Source organism: Boleophthalmus pectinirostris, unplaced genomic scaffold (genome assembly GCF_026225935.1).
Source record: "Boleophthalmus pectinirostris isolate CB_2022bp ecotype Guang Dong unplaced genomic scaffold, ASM2622593v1 HiC_scaffold_23, whole genome shotgun sequence".
Taxonomy (NCBI): domain Eukaryota; kingdom Metazoa; phylum Chordata; class Actinopteri; order Gobiiformes; family Gobiidae; genus Boleophthalmus; species Boleophthalmus pectinirostris.
Genome location: NW_026571207.1, coordinates 12,945,500 through 12,957,946, shown reverse-complemented (window position 1 = coordinate 12,957,946; position 12,447 = coordinate 12,945,500). Strand labels below are relative to the sequence as shown.

The window sequence follows — 12,447 nt, the reverse complement described above, 5'->3', positions numbered from 1 at the left end:
CCTTCTGAGTGTGCTATGCATTTTTTCACTTTTATTTTAATGTTTCATAGAACAGCATTAAACTTATATATATATCGTAATTTAACCAATATCAGGTGTTTTTATATTATTTTTTTCATATTTTTCAATAACTGCAACTGAATGAACAAAACCTGACCTACTTCTTTTTTTCACCATGGAGGTGTCATTGCTTTTCCTGAAACGTTTCAAGGTATGACATTAAACTTGTATGTCTCGCATTCGTCAGATTGTAAATGCTTTTAATGCTCAGGCAATACCTTGAAAAACATGCATTCATACTGTGACCATGATAATGAATCAATCAACCGCAACTGCACATTGAACGCTGCAGCTTCCATTTTTCCATGTCCACTATATCATATTTATGATAACAAAATGGATTGCTTTTCACTTTACAACCATCTCCTCCTCTTTTTTCTACCGCTTGCTTACTAAACACTTCATCCAGAATCCAGTGGATAATAGGTCAACAGCCTTGTGCAGGTGGAATCAATAGCACCCAATTAGCCTGATGACACCCAACCAGCTCAAGCCATTGTTCAGTGCATCAACTACATCTATGCTTCAAGTGAGGGCTCTGCTGCATACTATGTGCGAACATGGCTAAGCTAGTCATTTTTATCCTATTGATTTTAACTGCAGCGAGTGAAGGAAAACACAGATGGAATACGACGTGTTACAAGCCAATGCCAAGAAGAGAACATTTTGGGGTGAAGTGAGTAGAGAGATGATTCTTTATCATTTTTGGTTTCTTTTTTCAGGTTTTAAATTGGGTTGGAAATGTGGAATGAAATGTATGTACAGAGAAGAGTTTGTGTAAGAAGTGATTGTAAGTAATGAGATGGAGAGCATGCCAGAAAATCTTTAGCAGATGATTGACTTGGAAATTCACAATTTCCAAGTCAAATTCCAATACTAAGGACAAGGCTGGATAATCAATATAGATATTGATAGCCCAAGAGAAAATAATAGTTTAATTTCATCCCTTCTGACTGCATTTCAAAGTTCATAGATGCATTTAGTGTTTTATAATTGTTCAGGTCAAGACTATTTTACTATATGTTGTGATTTTTAAGTATTACTCCAGCATCAGTATTAGTAAGTTCAATATTTGATACTACTTTCACAAATGATTAGTAGTTTTAAGTAAAAGATTCCACAGCACACCCACTAATCATACCAAATTTTGCAACACCATTTGGGGGGAAAAAGGTATTTTGTTGCCCCTTTTGTCAAATGGTTCAGAAGTTGCTCAGTCAGGACACTACAAAATGATTCTGCAAGGCACACATTGCAATACCTCATACACTAGTGTCCAATGAGTTAAATATGTATTTGTTCATTTCACAAGGTTATAGTAAAATGGTAGCTTAGATTATTTCTTTAGAAGTTTACTTATCACATGTAATGAGAGTTGAGGAGTAACATTTTCAACACTTTACAGCTTGTAAAAAAAAAAAAAAAAAAAAAAAAAGCAAACTGTTGACTGCCCTTTTGTCAGTTCCATTAATCTGTGTGCAGAAGTGGTGGAAGGTAACAAAGAACAAAAATAAAAATACAATACTTGAGTAAAGCAGAGATACCTAAAATTTGTACTTGAGTACATTTTCCAGTGGATACTTTTTAATTTTACTTCACTACATTTGAGAGCCGGTATCTGTATTTTCTGCTCCATTACATTTTAAATCTGGACTGAAAAGTAAACTTTTTCTCTTATGGTTTTTGACCTGCTGAAAAAGCAGATTGATTTTTAGTTAACATCCCAACTTTATGCAAATCAAACACACAAAAGCACAACAATAGCTAGAAAAATAAAGAAATTATCTGAAAATCAGTAAAAAAAAAAAAATCAGCAAAATTATTTTCTTTCTAATCACTACTTTTGATGCTTTAATTGTTTTAAACATTTCTGCAAATACTTTTTACTCTTAAAGTACATTTTAAAACAATACTTCAGTAGTTTTACTTAATCTTTTGCCCCTGTATCTGTACTTTTTACTTAAGTAACAAAATTGAGTAATTCATCCACCACTGGTCTACAGTCATTTGAAAACTTAAGTCAATATTTCTTTATCATCATGATTTAAAAAAAGAATTAAATTAAAAATGACTGATTTCTGGTCATTGCGCTTGTTTTGAGCAGAAGTGAAGCCCGTCCTCATGAGATCTTGAACCTGGCTGAACTGCCCAAGTCCTGGGACTGGAGGAACGTCAACGGGGTGAACTACGCCAGTGTCACAAGGAACCAGCACATCCCTCAGTACTGTGGCTCCTGCTGGGCTCACGGCAGCACCAGCGCCATTGCAGGTCTGTGCTCGTCACTCTTTACACGGGCATAACATTATTCATACTTTCATCAGTATTACCTGGGAATGTGAAGCTACCTGTAGGCACTTCTCTGTCTGATGCTCAGTTATGTTTTAATCTGAGCTTCATTTTAACACAATCTCACCACAAAGAACTAATTTAGCTGGAACTACAACATTTGATCTGATTTGTGCTTTTAAACAAGTGCCTTTTTGTTGAAAGTCAACAACATGTAAACATGACCATGAACACCCGTATTGATCACAGGCTGCTGAAAAGTGTGGCTGTTTGTGTCTGTGTGTGTGTGTCCATGGTAAGTGCAGAAAATTCCACCATTAAGACACATGTACAACACCCCAGCGTGACGTCACTGTAAAGTATCAATTGGTTGGATCCATAAAGAGTGCACTTTGACATTGACAGGAAGAAGGCAGCTCAGCATTGACCACCCGCCAATTTTTCCCATAGATTTTCCAAAAAATGTTTGACACTTTCCTGGACAAGTATTTTGCTCTGTAGAAACTGACCACAAGACCTAGAATATCTAAATCTGATCCCAAAGTTATGAAAACATTTAGCCAAATTTTCTGTTAAATGTGTTTTTGGACTGAAAACAACAGTACAGGGATATTAAACTATGGCTAACCTCCATAATGCCTTTGAACTCTTTTATTATTTCAGTTTTTGTAAAGTTTATGGGATTGGGAAATTACTGTTGCTGTTGAGTTCCATTTAGGGGGGTGATTTAGATCTGGTTTATTGCAATATTTTTATATTGTAAGTAATGAGCCTATTCCTGTGATTTTTCTCGCTACATTAAGAAAATCCAAATAAGAAATCTTGCTAAATGCATTTGCAGTGCAGTGCCACCTCAGACCAGTATTGTATATTCTTTTGGTTCAGTTCTTTTGACCTGAAGTGTGTTGTGAGAATGTGATCTGCAGCAGCATTTTGACCTTTAGTCCCCTCATCACACCGCGCTAAAGGCTGGTTTATATTTGGCGCCAAGCCTCGCTCAGCTCAGAACTGACCTCGATGCAGACCTGAACCATGCAATATAACCAACAATAAAGAATCACTCTGGACTTATAGACAGACATTGCTGTACCAAACTTTAGCTGCTTTGAACCATTTTTAATCAATTGTCTGTCTTTGTGGATCAACCAATCAATGTCTTGCGTTTGGCGGAAATTTGACAAGTAGTAACTTAGCAGCCGAGGTGCAAGCCCTCTGTCTGGATTTAGGGTGCATCGGGGAACTGTGCAGCACATCCATAAATTTGACGCTGGACCATAAACCAGCCTTTTCCTAATCTGAAAATGCCCTTCTTATTTATGTTAATTATACAGCATATGGGCTTATTTACTCTTGATTATGTTGTAAAATCCTGCCAACTGCACATAAAGACCTTTTTAATATGAAAGAGATACTTTGACCAAGTTGCTGTGACCATTTTCCCTTATAGATCAGTGAAGCCTAAGTAAAAACATCAAAACTGCATCTGATGGTGAAGTTACCCCATTCATAACGTGCATTCCTCAGCCAATCAACGCAATCCATTTTAAACTTATTTAGTAATTGTAAAGCCAAACGTTAAAGGGCCTATATTACACTATTGTCTGCTCTGTTATGACGTTCCCTCATCAAAACATCCCTGGAGTATTTAGTTTCATTCACATGTTTAACACACACATCCTGCATATTTATACTGTTATTCTGTCAAATGGAAAACACTGTTCCAGCTTGTGATGTTATGTAGTAATACAGGAAGTGCTCAAATGTGTTTTTAAACTCCATACGCCTTCACTAGTGTAAGCAGGTGGTCACAAGAACTAGATTTTTCCTACCATAATGTGTCCGCAAATGCATCCGCCTGTGCATCGCCGTGCGTGGCTCCCACCGTCACACATGGCGCATGTGTTATATGGAGACGGCTGTGACGGTGGCCGCTCCCAACATGCTCCGACCCCATGTAGAGTGCCCCTTCTAAAGTTTCGATTGCCACTGCTGCTTTATTCTTTATTCTTGCTCCTTATTCATATTCTTAGTGTTGTTGTTTTATTTGATGAATGCTGTAGGACAGTAGCTGAGGTCTTGGAGAGGAAGTTCAATATCTGGCTGGATTCGCAGTGCAATGCAAGGTTAGGCTTCAGTGTTGGCACGAGTCACTTTACCCAGATAGGCCGCCCTCAGCATAAGCACTTTCACCATCTAGAACTCTATGCACTAACTTAAAGTCTACCTCAAATACCTTGGCACACGCACTTTAAGTACCAGTTGGCACAGCATTCGTGTTTACGTAGCACTTTAATTTATGTGTAGAGTTTAACTGACTGTTTGTTTTTTGTTAATGTTTGGTTTGAGATTACAAACTTTGATTTGTTGTGTTTAGTTAGGGGTGGGTTGAATCCTGCATTTGCAAGGGTTGATTTGTTAGTAGTAGTGGTGTACCTCCAAAAAAAATGGAAATAATTTGAAATGTCTAGAATATTAAATAAAGATGTGTAAATTTTTATACCACATTGCCCTTGTCCTTTTTTTTTTTTTTCCCCAAATCACTCGGTTACACTAGAATCATTTGGATCATTTCAACCCTGGAATTGCCAGTCTCTACTGAATTAAGGGTAAAAGTTAGCTGTTAACTTGAACTACCACTTCATGCCATCACAACGAGGAGCAGAGTGTTTTGAGTCGATGGATAAAGGGTTACTCAAACGTGTAATGATGTAAATACAGGTATGTTTCTGAGGAGATAACAACATTCTAACATGTCTTAAAGAGTCACTTCGGAGTTATATATTGGACTTTTTTTTAAATGGTCTTTCAAGCTCAGAACTAAATGCAATGTAAATGAATATCTGGGTCATCCAACTCTGGAAATAGTTTGTCTAGTGAGCCAATTGCCCAATTCCACTAACACTAATGAATTTGGAGCGTGCCCATTTGGACCGTGGTGGCGCTGCTTGAGGAATGAGTGCGAGTGTTTTACCCAGAATAGTATATGCAAATGAAAGCTTCGGACTAACCACCAGATGGGCCTCGCTGACACCGCATCATTAGAAACTAGTTCTGTGGAAATGGATGATGCTTGGTGACACTTTTATTTTTGTATTTTCCATGTAGATCGCGTCAATATTAAGAGGAGAGGAGCGTGGCCGTCTGCGTACCTGTCAGTTCAGCACGTGATTGACTGTGCAGGCGCTGGCACCTGTCACGGAGGGGATCACGTCAAAGTTTGGGAATACGCACACAAACACGGAATACCAGATGAGACTTGCAACAACTACAGGGCCATTGATCAAGGTATGACAGACATGAATGAATGGCTGGAAATTAAGTTCATGACGAATTAGTTGTTTGTAGGCCTCACGATAATTACTATATCGACTTCAGTCACTATATGAAAGCTGTAATGATATATTTTTGGGCTCAGTATTATGTGTTTCTTTGCAATAATGGAGGGGATTTTTGTTTTTAGCTGTAGAAGGTTAAATAAATGACTTCTATGTAGACCTATCATGATAATTAGGCACCTGTATCATTGTATTATGATTCAATGTATGAAAGATTGAACAATATATTTTGGTCAATATTTATTGGGGCACATTTTCTTGGCCGATTTACTGGTCAATCTATGTTCCTACCTCACCTATGGTCATGAGCTTTGGGTAATGACTGAAAGGACAAGATTGCAGATACAAGCAGTCGAAATTAGTTTCTTCGAGCTCCTCACCCTATGTCTGAGTAGAGCCGCTGCTGCTCCACGTCAGAAGGAGCCAGCTGAGCTGGCTCGCATCTGTTTAGGATGCCTCCCGGTTGCCTTCCTCTGGAGGTGTTCCGGGCATGTCCCGGGGATGACACTCCTCGGGGAGCCCCCTGGAGGAGCTGAAGGAAATCTGGGAGTCCCTGCTTAGACTGCTGCCCCCGTGACCCAGCCCCGGATAAGCGGAAGAAAATGGACAGATTAACTTTTTCTGTGTACTCGACAGAAACTTTTATTTTTCTGTTCCAAGATGAGATTTGAGGTATAGAAGGTTGAATAAATTACCTCTATTAGTCATCTCGATGCAAACTAACTATAAAAGTGTTTTTTATTGAGCTGTTAATTTTCACAATGTTGCTTAGAGTAGTTTTCGGGAGAATCTTGCCTGATTTGTGTTGTCAGTGGCATAATTTGGTTTCAGTATTTTCACTTATCACCTGTATTATAATTTTTTTTTTAATCAACATTACATAGCACTTCAAAATTTGTTTTCAGGCTACTTCTATGGCTAATTATCAGTTCATTCTGCTATTTGATTGTTGCAGCTCAGGCCTTTTAATGAGACTGTTTACTGAAAAAGTGGTTTACTGGGATTCTCCTGCTTTATTGTCAGTGACATGATGCAGTTCCATAGCTCTGCAGCAATATATTATGCTTCAGAGTTTGTTTTGTGATAGGCTTATTTGGTTGTCACATTAAAACTGCTGTTAACAATTATTTTGGCGGTTTACTAGTCACACGATTCTGTTTATTGTGCTCTAATGATTTTAAATTCATTTGTAACTAAAAGGTTGAAATATGGCAACTGAAAGCTTCTGGATATCAAATATTTACAGTCCAACAGGGCTTTGGCCGAGAGACAATTTTGACAAGCTTGAGTTGCTTTTGGGAACTGCAGCTTCTCAAGAGGTGTAACTCGGCAGCACTTCATCTTTTGTGCACACAGTGTTGGAGCAACTTTGTCTCACGAGGCCTTGTGGCACGAGATCTTGTCCCATCTGTGCAATCCAACTTTATTTGTAGCACTTTTCCAACAGCCTCAAGTTCACATGCTTCAGTAAACAGACTGAATAAAATATAGTATTAAAATTTTTATATTAGAGTAATTAAAAACATAAAAATATATACAATTTGTAAATGGCACATATAAAAATTTAAAAGATGACCACACAATTCTCATACCGGGTTAAATGCCAGTGATTAGAAGTGCATTTTTAAAGTATTACTTAAAAGCATCTACTTAATTTACTAATGAAATGCATTATTCAGGAAACTCAAACGGTGTATTTTCTTTTGACATTTTGATTTAATGGTGCTGCTGTCTTTGGACATGCCACTTCATAATAAATTAGCGATGACAAATGACCACGAGAAGTACGTTTTTGCTGCAAATTTAAATTAAGTAAACCCTTTACTAACATCAGTATTTAACATTTTGGCATTTTTTTCTTCAGTTCCAGACCTGAATAAAAAAGGGATAGCTACATCAAATATTGGCTAAATATTTGACAGATTGCATTGATTTGCATTATATGTAAATGACACATGCTTGAAATAAAATGTTGATTGAATGATAACAGTCTGTGGCCCTCAGCATCGTCTATGTTGAAATGGGGCCCTTGATTAAAGTTTTACACCCCTTTTATAAAATACCCTTTCATCTGTGATATATACTAACAGTCTGTATAGTCTCATTAAGTTACCTTCATCAAGAAATACTATTGTTTTAATAGTTGACAAATCAGTTATTCTGATAAACCCTATGTCACATTCTGGTTTATGGTGCTTTCAGATTGGAGCAGGTGGATTATAGCTCAACAGAATCTCTCCAACATAAGTCACATAAGTCGGTAAACATGCCATTTCCCATAATTTGAGGGTTCTGATTCCAAATATTTTGTTTACCAAGCTGAATTTGAGTTTTAAGACGCCAGGCTAATCAAATGAAGGTTCTCTTTAATGGAATGGATTTCATAAAAAGTCCAGAAAAGAAATGCCAGTATACTGCATGTATATCAGATAAATATTATAACTAGGATAGAAATCACCACATGACCCCTAATTAGCATACTGAAATAGACAAGGCTATACTGCAGCATTTTAAAGCTAACGTCCTTCATTTCCTTCATTTGATGAGCAAAAATGAAAAATTCCTGATTCAGATTTTTATTAGGTTTGGATTCTAGGTGACTCAGGAGGAGTTGAAGAACTGAAGGAAGTATCTGGGGTGAAGGAAGTCTGGGAGTCCCTGCTTAGAAGAGGAAGAACATGGATGGATAGATAAATATATTCATAAATTATATACATTATTAATATGCTAATTAGAAGGCTATAGAACTCAAAATCCAGCTTGGTAAACTAAATATTCTGAATCAGCACCATCAAATTGTTAAAAAAATACAAATAAAAATTTGCCCTCAGAAATTCTCTTCTGTGACAATAATCCTAATAATAAATCACAAATTTCTATGTTGCCTTTTCACTATAACAGTTACATTATATAGATTTTTCTTTCACACTGGTGGCAATGTAATTCTATGGCCACATGAAAGCCACATAAACATATACTATAGACATGCTGAGTGAAGTGTTTTGCCCAAAGACACAACAGCATCAGGCACCACAGCTGAGATTGGACCCCTGTTTTGTGTTTGAGCCACCTCCGCCTCTTGAATTGTGAAATCAGTGCTGCATCATATTTCTGTTGTGAATATCTGCCAACGGAAAGACATGAACTCCTGAAAGTCAACAATTCTTTTTTTTTCCCTCCATTGTGATTCACTTAGAGCATTGTTAACCTGGCGTATTGATTTATAAAAATGTAATCCCAATAATGTTTGTTTTTTTCAGCTAAAAGGCCTACAGAATCTGAAGACAAAATTGTACTCTAAAATAGCATTGTATATGTTTTTTAAAAGGTCAACATCACAGGTCAAAAAGTGCAACTCATTTACATAAAACAGATCTTGCCTTTTTGACATTGAAACTGCTTCACATGAATCGTATTTCTTCCTATAAAAGTAAAACTCTGACACATTTTACCTTAGTTTTCCTTTTTTTTTAAATGTGATCTATGTGACCCCTATCAAAGCCCCTGTCTACTTCTAACTCCCACCTCATAGACCCCCAGTGGCCATTCATGCACTTTTCTCCTTTTTAATCAATGCGTGGGTGACATTTCTGTCCGTGCTCAGAATGCCAGCCCTTCACCCGCTGCGGGACCTGCAGCACCTTTGGACAGTGCAGTGAGGTGCACAACTTCAGTCTGTGGAGGGTGGGCGACTTCGGACCCATCCACGGACGGCTCAATATGATGGCCGAGATCTTCGCCAGAGGACCAATCAGGTTTGAGATCTGCTGTGGCCGCATCCCATATTCTATAACTTGCTGACTATACTCCTAGTTCTCTTCCCTTGGGCTCGCTTCTCTGTGGGTTGAAGTAGAGGAAATTGAAAAAGTAGTTTCAAGTTGGAATACAGCATATACTTGTAACACTACTTTGGGTTAGATGTTAGGGTTGCAGTGATTTAGGAAAATAAGGGTTACAGAAAATGAGTATAATGGACATGATGCATGTTTGGCACATACGGGTTAGGAGTTTGGTTTTGGGTGAAGACAACCTTTTGAAACTGAAATACAGTAATTGTGTTGTAATTTTCTTAAATTTGAATGTGTTTATTGCACTGAAAAACTAAGAAAAATGCATCCTTACTGTTGGCAGGCTTGACTTGCCACAAACCTGGCTCTTACTTGGCCTGAAGGTGGTCCTGTTTATGTGGAAAAGTTGGTCTTTTGACTCAATATTCCCGAGTAATAGAAGTTATCCCTCCCCATGGAGAATCTTCCAAAGTATGGTTTAACCCCTTAATGCCTGAATTTATATAGATGTATATAAAAAGATGTTTTGGGTGTGTTTTTGCAAGTGGATGATAAATTAAGTTGAGATTATTAATTTGACTATAGCAAAAAATAAATGAATAAATAGACATGTGTATATGTTGCAAATTTACAACAACTAGAAACAAGTGCTTGCCGAAGGTTCCTTGGAAGGCGCTGCATATACACTAAGTGTAACAGGGGGAATGATGCCATTATGTTGGTTTATAGCTTGATCCAAATGGTTTGTTGCATATTTGTGACAGTCAGCGTTACGGGGTTAACTTGCTATTTCCATAAAATCATGCAGTAGTTGTGCCACCTCAACCTTTTCAAACGTGCTAATTATCAGATTGATACTGTGATATCATGGAGAGTAATTGAATATCTAAACTGAATACTTTAAATCAGGGATCTCTAACCTGCAACTCAGGAACTACCAGAAGCTCTGTGTTATTTTGAACTTTGAACTGGTTTTAGGTTTTAAAGGCATCAGTAACACTTTATAATAACTACATCTTATTTAGCCTTAATAAAGTATGAATAAAGACTTAATTAATAATGAACAAATACTTAATAATGATTCATGCTTAGTAAATGTTTAATAAAGGATAATTAGTCTTCACTTTAGAAAAGCTCTCCAAAAGACTTGACTAACAGATAACGGCTGCCTGAATTATCATTGTATTGCATTATTAGTAAATCATTCTCATATCTTACTAATGATTAATAAATGCTCAAATGGTTAGTCCATGAGTAATTAAGTATGAAATAATTATGAGTAACTATTTACAGCACAGGCAAATTAAGTGCAAGTGCTAATTAAGGTAGTATTTAAGTAGTTGCTAAGCGTAAATCATTCTTAAGTCTTTGTTCATGTTTTATTAAGGCTGAATAAGGTGTAGTTATTATAAAGTGTTACCGAGGCATCCAACTACAACACTAAGGCTTGCCCTCAGTTTCTTGCGATTGCTATAATGCATAGCTCTCTAGTAGATATCCCTGCTTTAAATGTTTGTTTTGGGGGTTTTGCTATATTTTATTTTACCCTGTGTGGCCCTTCTCATTGCATAACATAAGTTAAGTGTATTGCTAAATTGTCCAGAGCATATAATGTGTAGTCCGAACTATGGTCTATAACTTTTTATTATGGTCAGTTGTATTTAATGCCCAAATATCTAGTTTTAACATTTTTCACACATCAGTATTCGTTAAATGTAACATGATATTTATATTTTTGTCTTCCTCTTAGCTGTGGAATCATGGCCACACAAAAGTTTGACGAATACACTGGTGGTCTGTACTCGGAATACTTAGAATCCCACGTCATGAACCACGTGGTGTCCGTGTCCGGCTGGGGAGAGGAGAACGGAACACAATACTGGATCATAAGAAACTCCTGGGGTGAACCTTGGGTGAGCGAGTGGAACTTTATAGACCTGACATTTTAAAACCTTGTATCTTTAAATGGTACATGCAATCAGTTTCTAACCCAAGTGACAATTCCTTTTTTTTTTTTTTTTTTTTTTCCTGAAGGGTGAGAAGGGTTGGGCCAGGGTCGTGACAAGCGCTTACAAAGGAGGAAGTGGAAGCAAATATAACCTGGGTGTGGAGGAGGACTGCATGTACGGGGATGTCATCGTGCCCTCGACATACCAATAGTGAAGAAAGTGACAAGAATGCAAGCTTATGCTTTTTTTAGGAATTTGCTGTAATGAATCTCTGAGGAAAAATCAATCTGCAGTAGAAAATGTATTAAAATTTGTTAACTCTGTTCCTTGCTTTGTTAATTGAAAAGCCAACATCAATATCTCAACCTTGGTTAGAGAATACTGCAATCAGTTTTTGTGCAATTATTTCCATGTTGGAACAGAAAAATAAAAACGGGCTTTTTGTTTTCATTAAAACAAGATCACCTTTTTACTTTTTGTTAGGCAGCTTGGTTAATAAGAGTTTAGAAATTTGATTGGGTTGCAGGCCTGAGGAATAAAAAAAATCAAATCCACCAAAAAGGCCGCTTTGGTTTTTGCAATAAGATCCAATAAAATATTAATAGTCCAAGAGCCAGAGCCCTCCTCTACACTTATTTTGTTACCTTTTTTTTTGCTAGTATTTTCATGAGTGCACATGGGTCTCACTTGGGACATTACAAGTTCGTCTTTTGTTTCAAGTCTGCCTCGCTCGGTCTCAAGACCCCCAAATCCCCTTTTTTGAGACCCACCTTGCACAAAATTATGAGTCTTAAAAGTGGTGCTATAGTCACATACAGTGTCACAATCATACAATTTGGAACAAAGAATGAGGACATGAATGCAGCAATATAACATCACACATATATATGCATTTGTGTATAATTCGTTAAAATATATAAAGAAAAATATATAAAGAAAAATGCATTTAAAAAAAAAAAATCTTCATCTGACAGTGGCATGAAATTAGTTTCAAATGTAAATAGAAAATGTCAGCTTCAAATTAAGATT

General features: G+C 37.0%; 1 protein-coding gene across 1 annotated transcript; it reads left to right on the top strand.

Annotated features, from left to right (window-relative positions):
- The first annotated feature begins 509 nt into the window (after positions 1–509).
- On the top strand, positions 510–12,028 carry LOC110153692 (cathepsin Z-like). Its single transcript, XM_020917608.2, has 6 exons — positions 510–736; positions 2,165–2,328; positions 5,452–5,631; positions 9,286–9,436; positions 11,220–11,382; positions 11,504–12,028. The coding sequence occupies exons 1-6, from the start codon at positions 621–623 to the stop codon at positions 11,627–11,629; spliced, it is 900 nt and encodes a 299-aa protein (XP_020773267.1). The 5' UTR covers positions 510–620; the 3' UTR covers positions 11,630–12,028.
- The last annotated feature ends 419 nt before the right edge of the window (positions 12,029–12,447 follow it).

Excerpts from the sequence above, each read along its gene's own strand:
- LOC110153692 (XM_020917608.2), top strand. The coding sequence starts at position 621 with ATGGCTAAGCTAGTCATTTTTATCCTATTGATTTTAACTGCAGCGAGT. Across the intron at positions 9,437-11,219 it reads TTCGCCAGAGGACCAATCAG|CTGTGGAATCATGGCCACAC; the intron begins GTTTGAGATCTG and ends TCTTCCTCTTAG. Across the intron at positions 11,383-11,503 it reads ACTCCTGGGGTGAACCTTGG|GGTGAGAAGGGTTGGGCCAG; the intron begins GTGAGCGAGTGG and ends TTTTTCCTGAAG.